This window comes from Anastrepha obliqua, chromosome 3, assembly GCF_027943255.1.
Source record: "Anastrepha obliqua isolate idAnaObli1 chromosome 3, idAnaObli1_1.0, whole genome shotgun sequence".
NCBI lineage: Eukaryota > Metazoa > Arthropoda > Insecta > Diptera > Tephritidae > Anastrepha > Anastrepha obliqua.
Window position 1 is genome coordinate 46,832,188 of NC_072894.1, and position 19,140 is coordinate 46,851,327.

A 19,140-nucleotide genomic window follows, 5' to 3' on the forward strand; every position below is an offset into this window, starting at 1 on the left:
TACAGTGTAAAATTAATATTTATTGATGGTTGAATTGTTTCATGTCGTTAATATTATATTTCAGTAGATACTAGTTACTAATATGCCTGTACCTCTGTTTCCATTACTCCCCACATTCAAGACCGTCTAATATGAGTCTTTATGGACAATGCGCCATTGTCCAGGTACTTGCAATCTGACATAGTTGCTTGGTCGCATGATGTTGTAATTTGATTTGGTATTACGCTTTTCGCAAATTGCTACAAGAGGTAATATACGCAAATGAAGTTCAGGCGAACAGAAGCTTCACAATATGGATATATATAATTGGCACGTACACCCGTTTTGGGTGTTTGGCCGAGCTCCTCCTCCTATTTGTGTCGTGCCTCCTGATGTTGTTCCACAAATGGAGGGACCTACAGTTTCAAACCGACTCCGAACGGCAGATATTTTCCATGAGGCGGTTTTTCATGGCAGAATTACACTCAGAGGATTGTTATTGCCAGCCGAGAGGCGACCGCTGTTAAATAAATTCTTCTCCATTTTGGTGTTTCACGGATACTCGAACCTACGTACTTCAAATAGCAGTCTCGCAGCAGCCCATTCGGCTACGGCGGCGCAGCTTCACAATACTAATGTATTATTATACTAAATATAAATAACTGTAATATATTAAATTCTTAAAAAAAAACCGTAATCGCAAGGACTTTTTTCATTTTTGTGAGAAAATAATTTTAGTGGTAGAATTGCACTGAAAAAATACACCTTGTTTCACATGCTTTATATTACAGTTCGGAATATAATTTGCGATCTGCGGCTCATTAAAAACAACAGACTACATAGATATGAATATACACCATACATTTATAAAAATAGCTAATGGTACATTCTTGTAATGAAAAAACTTCTCATCCGATGACCGCGCAAAAGTGTCTTCAAGAACGAAATTGGCGCAGCCATTGATCAAATACAGGCCCATGAAGTCGAAAGTGGACTGAAAAAATGTGTCCATCGCATCAACTACTGCAAAGCTTGGCGTTAAAGTTATTTAAGTCAAATCAAACCGTAAGGACTGCACTTTCAAGTAAAAGAACACAAATTTCAAGTTACAAACGTTAGATGGCCCACCCTATATAAAGGATGATTTTTTAAGAGCTATAGGAAAGTTTTTCAAAGAAACACACGTAAACTTCAGAAAAATGCATGCATTTTTATTTAAATCGATAGTACAGTCCATATAATTTAAGGCTTGAAGATTATTTCATGCAAATGTTGATCGCGACTGCGCTTCAAATGGTCCATCCGCTTAGTCCAATTTTGACATACTCTTTCCAATGTTTCGGTCGCTATATCACATATAAATGCTTTAATGTTGTCTTCCAATGCGTTAATTGAATCGGGCTTGTCTGAATAGACATAAGCTTTAACATAGCCCCAGAAAAAATAATCTAAAGGCGTCATATCGCACGATCTGGGTGGCCAATTGACAGTCCCGAAATGTTCACCGAACTCGCCGCCCAACAAATCCATTGTTACGCGTGCTGTGTGGCATGTGGCACCGCCTTGCTGAAACCACGTGCCATGCAAGTCAAGCTCTTGCATTTTGGGCAAAAAAAAGTTGGATATCATTTCACGGTAGCGCTCACCAATATAGCCAAAAAGTAGTTGAAAATGTTTTATTTTGCAAAAAACAAAAAGTGCGAAATAGGTTTTTAACTCAAAAATTCATTGCTCAAAAACAACTTATTTTAGCTACTGGGTATTCAGCTCAATTGAAGTTTGAGGTGTCGTCTTGATTTGGAAAAAAGTTAAAAAAATACATATTTTGAAATATTGAATTTCGAAAAAATTTCGCACTTTTTCTTTTTTTGCCATTGACAATCATTTTGAACACAGAATCATTAAAATCAGTTAATGTTTGACTAAGTTATGAGGAATTAAAAAAATGTTCTTATATAAATAAAAAAGTCGATTTTGAGCCGAAAAACAAAATTGCCGATAAATCCTGAAAAAAAGAATTTTTCGGACGAACAAAAAAATACGTGTCTCATTATTTTGACCATAGAGCAACATATTTGAGTGACATCGAAATCGAAGAACATGTCCCTAATAGCCCGGCTGAATTGAAATGGAAAGCATCAATTATGTAAGTACGAGTAAAGCTGTAGTGCGATTCACTAGCACATTTTAACAATATTCGCGTTGTTTTCTTTTCTTAACCCCAACTTTAAATATTTTGCTATTCGTTAACGCATTTCATAACGATAATCGATAAAACCAAATCAGGTGTTTGGTTATATTAACAAAAACGGGAAGATGCGAATACGCCCTTTGAGGATTTGGCTTATGACTTATCGCGTCGAGAAGAGATAATGAAACCTCAAACAGTGGATCGATGTTTGCTCCGGGATATGGACAATCCTTTTCATTTGGCTGCGGAGGAGGTTAACTCCAGACTTGACTGAGGACAGTTTGACAGTCATGCCAGAGGTCTCAGAATAACACCGATTTCGACTAAAAAACCGGTAAATCTTATAATCTTCAAGAAAATTTAATTGTAAACTTTGCCTTATATAACAAGGTTCTAGTTGCACTGCAATTTTTTGCAACTTGACGTGATCAACGACGCGTAGGGGAACAACAGGGAATATCCATGAGCCAGTCGTCCGTCAGCCGAAGCATACGAGGTGTGTTCAAAAAATATCGCGAACTTTGTGTTTTTTCAAAAATTATTTATTTATTCATTATATATTTTGTCCCCTTCAAAGTAATCCCCATTAGATATTATGCACTTGTGCGTTTTTTTCAATCGTCGAAGCTTTTCAAAAAATCATTTTTTTTTTATCTTGTTCAGCTCCTCCTTCGATGCCGTCTTTATCTCGCCAATCGTAGCGTAGCGTCGTCCTTTCATGGGCCTCTTCAGTTTCGGGAACAAGAAAAAGTCACAGGGGGCCAGATCTGGGGAATACGGTGGCTGTGGTATCATTAGTGTGTTGTTTTTGGCCAAAAAGTCGCGCACAATCAACGATGTGTGAGCAGGGGCGGTATCGTGATATAAGAGCCAATTTTTATTCTTCCACAAATCCAGGCTTTTCTGGCGGATTGCTTCGCGCAAATTCCGCATAACTTACAGGTAATATTCCTTACCCTGTGGCAAGAGCTCACGATGCACAATGATGATGATGTCCCTGCAATCGAAGAAAACGGCAAGCAAAACTTTTACATTCGACCGAACTTTTTCGGTCTCGGTTCGTGGGGCAGCTTCCACGTCATAACAACAAACCCACGATTCGTCACCAGTTATGACGCGGATAGAGCCCAACATCTCATTAGCAATATTCATGCGATCCATCTATATCTGAATACGATAAACTGTGCCGCCTTGATGCATAAATGTGTCTGTACCTATGTAATTCCAGTTTATTGAAAGTATTACAAGCATTGTGTAATACTCAACTTATGTGTACCGTTAGAGCCCATACACATTGCACTCATATTAATATATTAATATATGCATGTATGTATACGTATTTGCGTGAGTACATAAATATTATATGAATGATAATGATTTTGTTGCATAGTTCTCTTACTATTTATAAGGAATCATGCATTCAATAGGGCTGAAGGAAGGCAAACTGATATTTGAAATTTATGTCTCCCTTGCCCATTGTTCGGAAATGTAATAATTGAATATTTTAAGAATCCTAAATACATGGAATATATTATTTCGGATTATATTGCTTCGTATTGAATTTCAACCCAGATTCGATAAAAGCGTATGAAGGTATGCCTATTTATGTTCATTGGAATGCCTGTCCAAAACCTGTGGCAGTTTCTCCAATGGAATTTTTTAAATTCATTACACTCCAGCCAAAAAAATCGTCACCAGTTTTGTATGGGAATTATAAAATGTGTTATAAAGGGTGGTTAAATTTCAAGGGCCGATGTTGAATGTGAACCACACCTAAACTTCAACGCCACCGTTGGACTTCTTTCTTTGGGGTTATTTGAAAGAAAAGGTATACGTCAATAAGCCAGCAACAATTCTAAAGGTAAAGGATGAGATAATTCGGCAAATTAACGACATAAAACCTCAATTATGCCTCAGCGTCATCGAAAATTTGGATCATCGGACGGAGGTATGCCGCTGAAGCCGCGGCGGACATTTGGCTGATACTTTGTTCTATACGTAATGGAATCATACCAGTATTATCATAATGAAGAGTAATGACAAAAATTTCCTAAAAAATTGTATTTTATTCAAAATCAATACCGGCCTGTGAAACTTAACCACCCAAGGCTTTCGCCATAATATTTCGGAAAAACAATAATATTTGGATGAGCTTGAGTGTTTGTGTAAATACCTCGGAAAATCGAGTTGCTTATAAATGAAATTATTTTGTAAAAATATTTTTTTCAAAAATGATTTCAGAAGATAGAAGCGATTTCACTTAAAAGGTTTTAAAAAACAAATAATAGGATTTTTGGAAGTATTTTCAATATGGTCCAGGTCACGTAAATCTTAATTATTTTTCATAAATAATTAGCCGATGCCGATTAATTCCGATGCAAAAACGATAAAGATTTTTTTATGGAGTGTGGGGCACCCTAATGTATGTATTTATGTACATATGTAATACTAGCAAACCCGGCCCCCTTCGCTGGGCACACTAAAATAGAATAGATATGATTTAGAACAGAAAATATATGGCTTTCATATTATTTATTTCTTTATTCTTTATTCAAGCGCTTTGGCATAAACAATATTTTTTGTTTTTCTATTTGTTTTTGAGTAAATATAAAATATAAATTGAAAATCAGGAAAAAGAAGATTGTTTTTAAATTTCAAATCAACGCATATGAATAAACAATCGTCTTTTTTCCTGATCATCCATGAATTTTTCGTTTCAATTTATATGTTTTATTAAGCATTGAGCTTTTTTAACCATTATCCATTTATATTTTTCAAAAAAAAAAAAAACGAAAAAAATTGTTTTTTCCACGAACACATAATTTCATTCGGATTTCACATTAAATTCTCAAATTTCGTAAGAAATTATTCACTGTTCCAAAATCCACTCCAAAAAAATTCACAAACAATTTTTACATGTTGCACTTACGTTTTTTCCTTATGGCATCCAAATCAGAAAGAAATATTGACACATTGTAACTCACACTGTCAATTTGACAGTTCAGTTCCGCCCCAAGCGTTAAAAAAGTAAGCGACATTATGGCTGGCTCAAAAGAACGCTGTACCCGTTGCCACTGCTCCAAATTACAACCAAACTTTACGAAACCCATTTTCAATACTTACTTAACAATGTGCATAAGTTTGGTTTAATTCGGTGCAAAGACACGGCGGGTCCACGTTTTGGCATATATTTCGAGACCCTAGTCATCAATAGGTATGAAAATTACCCCGTATTAAAGCACTTATCAACAGCTTTCATTTGATACCCATATTGTACATACACAACCAAAGGTTACCCGGGTCCACGTTTTGACCTATATCTCGAGACCCCAGTCACGTAGCGGCATGAAAAATACTCTGCACTAAGGCATTCACCAACAGCTTCAATTTGATATCCATATTGTACAAACACATTCTAGGCTCCACGTTTTGGTCTCTATCTCGAGACCCTAGTCACGGAGCGGATGGAAATACTCTGAACTAAAGCATTCACCAACAGCTTCCATTTGATACCCATATTGTACATACACGTCCGAAGGTTACCCGGGTCCACGTTTTGACCTATATCTCGAGACCCTATCTACCAATAGGTATTCAAACTATACGGAAATCATCTTCAATACCTACTTAACAATGTGTGTAAGTTTGGTTTAATTCGGTGCAAAGACACGGCGGGTCCACGTTTTGGCATATATTTCGAGACCCTAGTCATCAATAGGTATGAAAATTACCCCGTATTAAAGCACTTATCAACAGCTTTCATTTGATACCCATATTGTACATACACAACCAAAGGTTACCCGGGTCCACGTTTTGACCTATATCTCGAGACTCCAGTCACGGAGCGGCATGAAAAATACTCTGAACTAAAGCATTCACCAACAGCTTCAATTTGATACCCATATTGTACATACACATCCGAAGGTTACCCGGGTCCACGTTTTGACCTATATCTCGAGCCCTATCCACCAATAGGTATCCAAACTATACGGAAACCATCTTCAATACCTTCTTAACAATGCGTGTAAGTTTGGTTTAATTCGGTGCAGACACGGCCGGTTAGCGAACACACACAAAAAGTTGACTTTATTTTATATATAAGATTTTTTTCAGTTTGTGTCCGAAAAATCCAAATATCTTACGGAACCCTATTTTTTTCCTAAATAAAATGTAATCCATGTTACTCGTGGATAATGTAGTTTTCGAATGGTCAAAGAATTTTTAAAATCGGTCCAGTAGTTTTTGAGCCTATTCGTTACAAACAAACAAACAAACAAACAAACAAAGTTTTCCTCTTTATAATATTAGTATAGATTATGTATACTTTGCATATCTCAATTTAAATTACTATTTAGGCTCGAGGAGTATTGAGCGCCATTAATTTGTGTGATGCACTCTGATTTATGCACTCATAGCTAATATGTGCCATCAAGCATCTTTATGCATTTGTGCTTGTAACGGGTTCACTATTAGTAGCGTTAGACTTTTTTGGTATTTTACATCAAAGTTCCTGACGTAATAAAGAGGTAATACCGAAGTTCGTACGCTTCCTGCTTTTTTCATGCGAAAGTTTTGATCGAAAAACGATCCATTTAATAGCCGTAATCCTCATGTGCATGTTTACACATATATCTATACTAATATATAAAGAGGAAAACTTTGTTTGTTTGTTTGTTACGAATAGGCTCAAAAACTACTGGACCGATTTTAAAAATTCTTTCACCATTCGAAAGCTACATCATCCACGAGTAACATGGATTATATTTTATTTTGGAGATAGGGCTCGAGATATAGGTCAAAACGTGGACCCGGGTAACCTTCGGATGTGTATGTACAATATGGGTATCAAATGGAAGCTGTTGGTGAATGCTTTAGTCCAGAGTATTTTTCATGCCGCTCCGTGACTGGGGTCTCGAGATATAGGTCAAAACGTGGACCCGGGTAACCTTTGGTTGTGTATGTACAATATGGATATCAAATGAAAGCTGTTGATAAGTGCTTTAATACGGGGTAATTTTCATACCTATTGATGACTAGGGTCTCGAAATATATGCCAAAACGTGGACTCGCCGTGTCTTTGAACCGAATTAAACCAAACTTACACACATTGTTAAGTAGGTATTGAAGATGATTTCCGTGTAGTTTGAATACCTATTGGTAGATAGGGTCCCGAGATATAGGTCAAAACGTGGACCCTGGTAACCTTCGGACGTGTATGTACAATATGGGTATCAAATGGAAGCTGTTGGTGAATGCTTCAGAGTATTTTTCATGCCGCTCCGTGACTAGGGTCTCGAGATAGAGACCAAAACGTGGACCCTAGAATGTGTTTGTACAATATGGATATCAAATTGAAGCTGTTGGTGAAAGCCTTAGTACAGAGTCTTTTTCATGCCGCTATGTGACTGGGGTCTCGAGATATAGGTCAAAACGTGGACCCGGGTAACCTTTGGTTGTGTATGTACAATATGGGTAGCAAATGAAAGCTGTTGATAAGTGCTTTAATACGGGGTAATTTTCATACCTATTGATGACTAGGGTCTGGAAATATATGCCAAAACGTGGACCCGCCGTGTCTTTGCACCGAATTAAACCAAACTTACACACATTGTTAAGTAGGTATTGAAGATGATTTCCGTATAGTTTGAATACCTATTGGTAGATAGGGTCCCGAGATATAGGTCAAAACGTGGACCCGGGTAACCTTCGGACGTGTATGTACAATATGGGTATCAAATGAAAGCTGTTGGTGACTACTTTAGTACAAAGTATTTTTCATGCCGCTACGTGACTGGGGTCTCGGGATATAGGTCAAAACGTGGACCCGGGTAACCTTTGGTTGTGTATGTACAATATGGGTATCAAATGAAAGCTGTTGATAAGTGCTTTAATACGGGGTAATTTTCATACTTATTGATGACTAGGGTCTCGAAATATATGCCAAAACGTGGACCCGCCGTGTCTTTGCACCGAATTAAACCAAACTTACGCACATTGTTAAGTAAGTATTGAAAATGGGTTTCGTAAAATGTGGTTGTAATTCGGAGCACTGGCAACGGGTACATCGTTCTTTTGAACCAGCCATAATGTCGCTTACTTTTTTAACGCTTGGGGCGGAACTGAACTGTCAAATTGACAGTGTGAGTTACAATGTGTCAATATTTCTTTCTGATTTGGATGCCATAAGGAAAAAGTAAGTGCAACATGTAAAAATTGTTTGTGAATTTTTTTTGGAGTGGATTTTGGAACAGTGAATAATTTCTTACGAAATTTGAGAATTTAATGTGAAATCCGAATGAAATTATGTGTTCGTGGAAAAAAAATTTTTTTCGTTTTTTTTTTTTGAAAAATATAAATGGATAATGGTTAAAAAAGCTCCAATGCTTAATAAAACATATAAATTGAAACGAAAAATTCATGGATGATCATATGCGTTGATTTGAAATTTAAAAACAATCTTCTGTTTTCCTGATTCTCAATTTATATTTTATATTTACTCAAAAACAAATAGAAAAACAAAAAATATTGTTAATGCCAAAGCGCTTGAATAAAGAATAAAGAAATAAATAATATGAAAAGCATATATTTTCTGTTCTAAACCATATCTATTCTATTTTAGTGTGCCCAGCGAAGGGGGCCGGGTTTGCTAGTACATTTATAATTTTTTTGTGAATCTTTCTCCATGATGATGATGTATTGAAGGTTATAAATCGGAGCAAAATCAGCTTTCATGACATAAGAGGCAAGTGCCATATCTCTTATGTGAAAATTTGTCTTCAGCGCGTAATTTTCAGCTAAACGGCTGCAGCCACATTCAAACGCGTCACTGAAAATTGGAGAGAAACGATTTAAGCAAATTTATCGAGCATAAGAAAAAGTTGTTTATGCCATCTAATTGACACCCTGTGTAGTGTGCCTACATACTTTGCATAACTGTAATTATAACGAGAAATATTTCAATATTTGATCTATGCATGATTATGTATAGTCCAGGCGAGCAGTTTTACTTGGTGTTAAACGACATTTCGTTCTTTCAGTTATGTTCTAATAAGTAACGAATATGTATAACAACAACAGAATTAACAATTTTGTTATTATTAAATTATATTCAATTATATTATTACAAACGACTTAGTAAGTGTAAGGAAATACGAACAATAGAAACACGACCGTTAGTTTGACGACCCGTATTCACCGAAATGTGCAGATAGGTTGCCAGATGGCAATGCACAATTGCCATATAGTATTATATAATATTTACAGCATTTCCTCATCGCCCCAAATTCATTCTTATATTATGTATATATGTGCATACATACGTTAAGAATCGAAATTCAATTTGCCAGGTGTGTAGTATCCTTAACTTGTCCCAGTCACGGGCATTATAATTATGAAGAATTATAATTATTATTATTGAACAACAGCAACATCAATGTGTATTTGAATTGTATGTTTCGAAAAGAAATAGTATTTATTTCTAATTCCTATTTATATATAAATATATACAGTGCCTCAATAAAGCACTCGGACATACATACATAGTATGCAGCTTCAAATTCAAAATTTTTATCAGAAAGGCAAGTGAAATTTTTTTTTATCTTTACCTGAGAAATAAACGACTGGTGGGCTTTATTAAACTCGGCCAAAATCGTGTAAGTGGTTATCGCGCCAATTAAGAAAAAGAAGAATAATTTACAAATCTATTATCTTCCTGTTATAAAAAATTTATCATGCAGCATTCGCGAAATTGGTGTTAAAAAAGAAATCGGACATCTGGCATTATTGCGATTAGTTGGCACTTTAAAACGGTGAGTCCCACAATTTATTTGCTCTGGGAAGAACAGTGCAAAGAAAGAACCAAACGTAATAAACTAAAGTAAAATTTCAGTCGTGTTTTGTTGAATAAAAGTCCGAATTGAAGTCAGAAATTTAATTATTAGACATCATGAAATGGGTAAAACCGTTCGGGAAATCGCAGAAGTTGTAGATTGATCCCGCTCCACAGTATACGACGTGATAAAACGTTTCAAAGAAACAAAATAGTGGAAAATAAGAAAAAATCACAACGACCAACACCTTTTTTCGAATGCAGATAAACAGTGGATAGTGCAACAAATTAAGAAAAATCCAAATTTGAGCGCACCTAAGCTCGCAACAGAAGTCACGCAACACCTTAATAATAACTGCAACCTCGAAAGTATACGTGTAGGGATGAGAAAGAATAATTATAACGGAAGAGGAAGCACGGAAAAAATTTCATTAACGAGATTAACCGACATAAGAGAATAAAACGCAAAGCATCATGGGGATAAGAATTTCGAGTTCTGGAAGCACATTTTATTTGCAGATAAAATCAAGATTAACATACATATTTAAGTCATAAGGACAATCATATGCGTGTAAAAGACCTCATGAAGAGTTGCTGGGAAAAAACTTGAGTCCGACAGTTAAGCACGGGGGTAGGACGGTAATGGTATGGTATGTCAGCTGCTGGTACTAGAAATTTGTGCCCCATTAGCGGAAATATGGATCACAAACAATATCTAAGAATTATGAAGGAAAATTTGGTCCAAAGTGCTGAAAAGTTAGGAATTAAATACAATTTCCAGTACCATCAAGACAACGATCCCAAGCATAAGGCACTAGATGTCCGTCTATGCGGTATGTACAACTGCCCTAAAGTACTTGAAACACCTCCACAATCTTTAGACATCAACGTAATTGAATATCTGTGGCCTCAATTAGAAAACTAATTGAAAAATGATGTCATTGGAAACAAGAAAGACCTAGAAGATGCTATTAAAGAAGAGTGGGGGGAAATATATCCTTTAACATGCAAGAAGTTGGTCGAGTCCATGCCAAGAAGACTGAATGTTGTGAGAAAAAATAAATGTCCGAGTTCTTTTTTGTCAAGTATTTAGTCAGCATTTTCTATGTACGAATGAGTTGAAGTTTGATTGTGTTTTTTTTTTAGTTTTGAAAAACACGCTTGAAGTATGAAAATAAATGTGACACATAAACGCATTAGATTTGCATTTTAATATATATTTTTTTATTTAAAACCATATGACTGGGGTGTTCGAGTTCTTTATTGAGCCACTATACATTAAAATTGTTAACGCATATAAATATCTGAGCGTGCTGCTTATATGCAAACTTTCGTATACAAAACACTTAAATCTGAAGCCTGCTTATACTAAAACTGCTATCAATGCAACTTAACTTGGCTTAAATGTATTAAGAATCCTGGAATCTGCATTTCAAATAAACTAAAAATTTAAAGAGCGTTGTCAAGTTCGATCGTGTTTTATGGGGCGCAATCGATAAATACGATTCAGTTGAAAGTTATGTTTCTTTATAATTAAAAATTCTGTGCCGCCAAATACTCCGAATCATATGATTTACACCGAATCGAAACTTCAGCAATATCGCCTTTTGTGGACTCTGCTGTTAAAGTAGAATCACACGATTTGTATGCTAACTCAGCCTACGCTCTTAGCTTAAGGGGTTACATATGTACGTCCAAAAATTAAACAAAAAAAAAACGATTTTTTGTTTTTTCTATATTTCGATATGAAGTTTTCGTGCGGAAATTCCTAATATTATAGCCTCTACAGTCCATTTACTCGGTAGAGAGCGGTCCGCGCGCTCCTGTACCTCGAACTTTAAACTCGTTTTTCTCGAAACTACTTTTTGCGGCATGGCCTGCATGATAACTCAGACAGTTTTTCATATTTTTGATGCGGTGGTTTTTTTAATATTCTAAAGTATTTTCTTTATTTTCTTTTCTTTGCTTTTTGATATTTTTATTAAAAAATTGTATAAACATAGTTAAAGTGTGACATTTATGGCGTAAAATGCATACTTTTTTTTAAATGCCGCAAATTGCAAAATTTTTCGAAATTCAAAAATCCGGCGCGACAGACTATAACTATAACTTTATTTTACAAGATTTTTTTTACTTTTTACAGGTCCATCAACATTTCAAGGAGAAATGATACAGTCCGTGGAGCAACTTTTTTATTGTACTTTGGGTCACGTGATTTTTTATATACTAATTTCGGTAAGGAAAAATTAAAAAAAAAATTTATAAGGTTTAAGTTCTAATAAACAATGCATACATTTTTTTTTTTATATTTTTGTTATATTATCCCTTCTAAAAACAGTTGGCGATGAAAAAATTGTCGGATAGATGGATGCCGCGATTGCTCACAAGCAACAGCAAGGGGATGCGGCTGTTAACTTCAAAGCAATGTTTGGAGCAATTTAAACGAGATTCGAAGAAACTTTAGCGTCGAGTTGTCACCGAGTCCAGTCGAATTGTCACACCAGAAACTAAGCAACAATCAAAATAATGAATTTATCTCTGTGAATCTGCTCCAAAGAAGCCAAAGACGTCAGAGATCTTTTAAAAAAAAGGAAGAACGATAACTGGACAATACTACAGTGAGCTATTGGACGGTTTTCACATAAATTGAAGGAGACACGGTTGCATTTGGGGAAAAATAAGATGCTGTTTTAACAGGATAATGCACCAGCACATTCATAGGGAATTTTCGCCGCCAAACTGCATGAATTGCGTTATGAATTGCTACCCCCCGGTTTTCGCCCAATCTGGCTCCCTGTGACAAACGAAAAAGTCATCACCGAGACAGAGGCGTATTTTGAAGAGTTTAACAAATCCTATATTTTCGAGTTGTTAAAAAATGACCGGAGCGTGTCTTCATTTCTAATACGTGTACTACTTATTGAACCTCCCTCGTAAAGTGTATTTCAAACACTAGTGTTGTTCAAACCTTTGTGCTTCTTATTGAACTGCAAAACTTATTGAAGAACCTAGTACATTAGTAACTTTTCATTCCTTTTTTAGACAACTGAAAATCATAGCAGTGCAGAACCTGTGTTCATTTGCCGCAAGCGGCGGTTGAAACAGTTTCTTTCTTTGGAAATCCTTTCAAAGGTTATAAAGCTGAACCCCGAAGTGCTACAACCTCGGCTATTTTCAAATTCTTTGACCCCAGTTTTGTTCGAAAAACCCATGAAGTGCTATGTTGTGGCTGGAAGTAACAATGCACTTGCTCAGAGCTGTATTTTATAACAATTTGATTATTTGCATGTTTGTATATACTTAAAAACATTGTAAATAATACTAAAATTAAATATTCCTGCCTTGTTATTCAATTTTTTTTCGCCCTTTGAGATTAAACCTTATTTACTATATTTAATTAAGTTCGTTTCAACTCACCTGCGCATCACTAAAAAGAAATACCGTATGATTTAAATTGAAACTGGCTGTCATCAATATCTTCTTTAGATCATCACGCCAATCGGTTTGCGAGTATGTCTTTGTCACCTGAATCGTCATCAGACGACAATCAGCAATGCTGGCGGCCAATCTACATGAGCTACGGCGTCCCGAACCACCCATACCGACCATGAGCATGTTACCGCGTGGCATTTGCAGTACACGGGAGACTCTGCAGGCAAAAGTGAATAAAAACAACAGCGTGAGATAAACCAAATCAGCAACGTGTGGAATCAAATGAAATGAAATGCAACGGATGAGTGAATGCGGCAATGAGTGAATTGTGCGTACAATGACATGGCATCGAGATGAGCAGATAAGTAAATTTCGCTGTTATATCGGTTTGATGACCAGCGGTGCAACACGGCCACTGGTTGCTCGCTTTGGCGGTTATGATGAAAACCACATGAACGTAAGCGAAAGTACAGGCTTCATTGGGCAGCGCGGCGGTACTCGCAGCATCAGTGTGCTACCACAAAAACATAAAATTAATAGAGCTGCCGTATTGCGTTGACACATACACTTCTATACACGAGTGCACATATTCATAAGCAAGGATATTGGTGAATATTGCACATGCAATCACACACTTGACTGGTTGCCATTTGCACTTGCGCTTGCATGAATTAAGTCACGTACAGCTATGGCCACAGAAATAGCGCACTTACAGTGTCCTCTATACGAATTTTTATTTTTTAGAAAATTAGCTGATATTCGTAAATACAATATTTTTATGCTAATGTTATGCAGTAAACCTCTAATATCGGAATAAGTCCCGACTTTTTTTTAATGTTTCTTTTTGACTCAGCAGGACAAGGCCATCGTTAAGAAAAATAAGCGTGACTCTTTGCGACTACTCGAGCAATAACGCTGGAAATAAATGAGCAATTTAGTCTGCATTTTTCAAGAAATAATAAATCAAAAATAAATCTGACACGACCAGCAGAAAAAAATCGTAACTGTCGAAAAAAATATTAAGGCACGATCGTCTTTCGGAAATGTACTTGACACAAATACGTAAAATTCTGGAAAATAATACTTTTTACGCAATTCAAAGTGTGATAGATTCCGATTTTTCGAACTCCTTATAATTGTGCATATTGAATTGCTATATATCGGTCAGTCCATAAGTTCCTGCGTATTTTACCCATAATTTCACTTTTGCACGATTTTTCCAAACAAAAAATTATTCGCGGAATATAACGACCGCACGCTGATCGTCCTTTAACTCCGACGCCTTGCTCGAACTCGTGGAAGCTGAGCCAAATTTGCCAGTCGATATGATAGCTCAGAGATTAAATTTATCGCATGGAACAGTTCACAGGCACCTGGTTCAGTTGGGAAAGGTTTCAAAGCTGGGGAAATTGGTTCCGCATATACTTTCCGTCGCCAACCTTCAGCAGAGAGTGAATGTGTGTTCTCAGCTGTTGCAGCGGCTTGAAAATGAAAGTTTTTTGAACCGTTACTGGTGATGAAAAATCGGTCCTTTACAATAAACCTGTTCGCAAACGCCAATGGTTAGACAAAGATGAAACACCAGAACCGACCTCTGGAGATGGCCTTCACCCCAAGAAGATTCTCCTGTCTATTTGGTGGGATATGGCCGGTATTGTTTATTGTGAACTTCTGGAACCAAACCAGACTATAACTGCTGATTATTATTCCCATCAGCTATCAAACCTGAATGAGGCACTTAAAAAAATCGACCGTCTTTAGTGAAAAGACGCAAAGTTTTGTTTCACCACGACAATGGAAGACCTCATACCTCATACAAGGCAAACATTAGGCAAACTGAACGAGCTCGGATGGGAGCTGATGCCGTATCCACCATACTCTCCGGATATTGCACCTTGTGATTATCCCCTTTTCCGTGGACTTCAATCCCATATGAGTAACAAGAACTACTCCTCAAAAGAAACTATAAAAAGGGATATCGAAGCGTATTTTGGCTCCAAGGACAAACAATTTTTCGAGCAGGGAATTAAAAATTTGCCTAAACGTTCGGAAGACATTGTAAATAATGAAGGAAAATATATTATTGATTAATAAATACTTTAGACATCTTTTTTGTTAATTTTAAAACCACCTTTAAAAAACGCACGAACTTATGGACTGACCTGATATATAACGTTTTTTTATAATGCTAAAATAAAGGAATAGATTTGTGTAAAAGTAATTGTTTTACTAGGTCATCCAGTAAAAATAATCGCCATAATATATTATTGTGGCGAAGTGTATTATTTCTCTGTCCGTAGCTGTATATGACACGCACACAGCCGTGAGACGAGCAGTAGTCTACAGTCGCTTGAAAGATATACATATGAATGTGTGATTGTGTAGTTATTGTTCGTTTGTCGTGACACTGTCAGACGGTTAGCCGTTTGGGCACTTCCGTAACCGCCACTTTACTCACCTCGATATGTGTTCGATGGCGAAGCGAAACAGCACCAAGTCCATTGGTGTGTGCGAGAATGTATTATAATCGCGTAGATAGTAGTGCATCAGTTTTTCCAATTTATCATAACTTTCGACCTCATCGTAAATTTTCGGATCCGCATCTGGTTCCAAATAATTGCCGTAAAATAAATTCCGCAAATCATCATCAGTCACTTTGGCTCCCGGCTCGGATACGCGGTCGGCGAAAGCCTGCTCCAGGGGGAAACGTATATTGGTTTTGCATGCAGTACTCACCATGTCCAATAGTGCGTCACGATCCACTTGCTCAATAAGGCTATAATAATAATAAGCAAAATAGCAAAATACAGTTGGGTCAGTGAATAACGCGCGGCATATAAAATTGAATTATACCAACGCGGTTAAAATAACCGTAATACAGGCGCTTACAACCAATGACAAATAAGCTGTTAGGTGAATTGTAAACTGAGAATATAAATTAACTAAATTGTCAAAATATAATTTCAAAAGTTAGCAAACGGACGAATGAGTATTATTAAGCCATATTACTTGTGGTTACTTGGCGCAATTGGCAATTAAAAAGGAAGCTATTTAAATCTAAATAAGTTTGTCTGCTTTGTAAGTGGAAGCAAGCGATATTAAAATTCAATATTACCGGTGTTTATACATACATACTTAGGTATATATCTAAGTTTAAAATCTTATCAAGAAACAAAACAACAAAGTGCAACTAACAAACTATGTATATTATTATTTCAGCGTTTGAAAACTCTGTACAAAGCCAGATAAATGGCACTACTAGCGCATATCGAGGTTATATTTAGTTAGTAGCACCTCTTGGAAGAACACACACCAAATTTCAGATCGGTATATTGGTGCATGTTCTTCCATATATATAATATTACTTCGTGCGTAGCATTTGTATGGGTCGAGGAAGTCGATTGATTTTTTGACGTGATAACGTCTTACAATTCGATTTAGCCGGCTGCACGCACGAAAAAATGTGGTGTTACCTTGCTCATTACTGTTACCTTGCTCATTAGTGTTACCTTGCTCATTAGTGTTACCTTGCTCATTAGTGTTACCTTGCTCATTTGTCGTTACCTTGCTTATTTGCCGTTACCTTGCTTATTTGCCGTTACCTTGCTCATTGCCGTTATCTTGAATGAACTGCAAGCGAAAGCGCGGAACGAACAAAGCAAACGAACGGCAACGGTCGACATCTTGCTCTCTCCTACTTAGTGAGCGTATATATGTATGTATATGCGCATATGTACATATATAAATTCACGTATTTGTATTTGCATATGCCTTCTTATTGATTATTATTAATTTGATTTACTTGAAGAATTTAAAATAAAACCAAGTTTGTTAATAATACCTGTTGTTTTAATGTTATTATTATTAATTTTTTTATTATATATGAAGGAAAAAATGTATGGTAATATTTACCATATACCTTATAAGATATGCTGTATACTAATATATGTATATAAACATGCATATACATATAAAATTTCGCGCAATTTTCAAAAAGAACAAATCTATATGTAAAGATGCATACAAGTCATATGGACATATCAAATATACGAATCTATTTCGTACGCAAGCAAATGTAAGCTAATGTGCTTGAACTGCAAGTGAGAGCGCGGAACGAACGACAAAGAGCACAATCGGCCCCCGCGTTCGGCAACGTTCGGCATCTGGCTCTGTCCTACTTGAGTGAGCATATATATGTATATATATGCGCATATGTATGTATATGCACATATGTAGGTATATAAATTCACATACTTGTATTTGCATATGCCTTCTTCCTGTGTGCATGGTAATGAACCATTTCTCTGTTGAGAATAGGACGATGATAGAAAAAGTAGGAAATGAAAGGGAGTGTTTCGTGTGTAAAGTGTCTTGAAAAAGGCAAATCGATGATGGTGCCTCTTAGTGTTGTTGACTTATTAACGTCTGATGCACAATCGAAATTGAAGATATCTTTCATGAATTTGATAAATTTTTCGTCATTTTTCACGTTTGTGTAAATGTAACTTGACCTATTCCATTGCAATTCCATTTACCTCCTCCTCTATATCGATACAAAATATCTATCAAACAAATAAAATTAAAATTTTTATTTGAAAATTGCAACCATTCCATCAATAGTTTCATATGGCGTTGTCACGTTAAACTATCGTCAGTAAACCGACTTTACAGACAACCTCTTTTTTTCTATCACGACAACAAAACAACTCGTTTCACATCCCCTCTATTCTCCAGAATAGGTTCTCTCGGATCCGTCGCACTACTACTATTGTTTCCAATTTGAATAAATGGCTAGCACAGAAACAAATAGACAAATCAGACTTGGACAAATCCTATTATTCGGAAGTGATCAACAAACTAGGATAGCGTTGGTCGAAGTGTGTAAGCCTAAAAGGAGTCTTTGTCGAAAAATAAAAAACGTTTACCTCAAACAATTGAGTAGTTTTATATCGTTCCACTCTAAACAGTAACTTTGGTATCCAATTATGAAAATATCGGTCACAAAATTGACAATTAAAAAAATAACTGTACTTATCTTAATTGAAATTTCTATTTCACAAGGTGAAGTCCAAAATAAACAAGACTGATCTTAAATAAAAACGACAGGAGCTTTGTTCTGACAACTTCGAGTTTATTTATTCAAAATAGTCCACTCTGGCCTCGATACACTGTTTTGCGTGATCTAAAAGGTTTCAGGTCATAGATAGGAATCTTCTTCAGGATGTCCTCTACGGACACAAAACGTTTTCCTTTCATGGCCAAATGCAATTTTCCGAATAGGTGGAAGACACAGAGAGCCATATCGGGCGAGTACGGTGAGTGGTTGATGATTAAAATGAGATTTTTAGTTAAAACATCAGTCACAAATTAGATGGTGCATTATCATGCAATAAGAACCAGCTTCCTCCTTTGCGGTATTCACGGCGAATTCGAGGAATGCGATGCAACAAACGCCAGATAGACAGTTCCATTGACGGTTTGGCCCGTTGGCACGAACTCCTCTCGGACAATTCCTTGTAGAAGTTCTCGTTTTTGCTCGCCTCTTTGATTAGGTCTTTCGAATGTTCAATTCGGAGTAATTTTTGGTTAACTCTTGCGGAATGAAACAATCACAGAGCTTTCGTAAGCCCAAATGATCAGTTAAATGCAATAAATCGATGTTTTGGAGATATTCAACTCCGATTCCATGAATTTCAATGATGATTTCGGT

The 19,140-nt window shown here is 36.3% G+C and overlaps 1 protein-coding gene across 1 annotated transcript in view; it reads right to left on the reverse strand.

Moving 5' to 3' along the window:
* LOC129240668 (dynein axonemal heavy chain 3-like) overlaps positions 1-19,140 on the reverse strand; it is a 319,983-nt gene that overhangs the window by 113,830 nt on the left and 187,013 nt on the right. Inside the window, exons 42-43 of the mRNA XM_054876599.1 lie at positions 15,889-16,206; positions 13,416-13,647 (exon numbers count right to left, since the gene is read on the reverse strand). Coding sequence (XP_054732574.1) covers positions 13,416-13,647; positions 15,889-16,206 — 550 coding nt within the window. The remainder of the gene's footprint in view (positions 1-13,415; positions 13,648-15,888; positions 16,207-19,140) is intronic.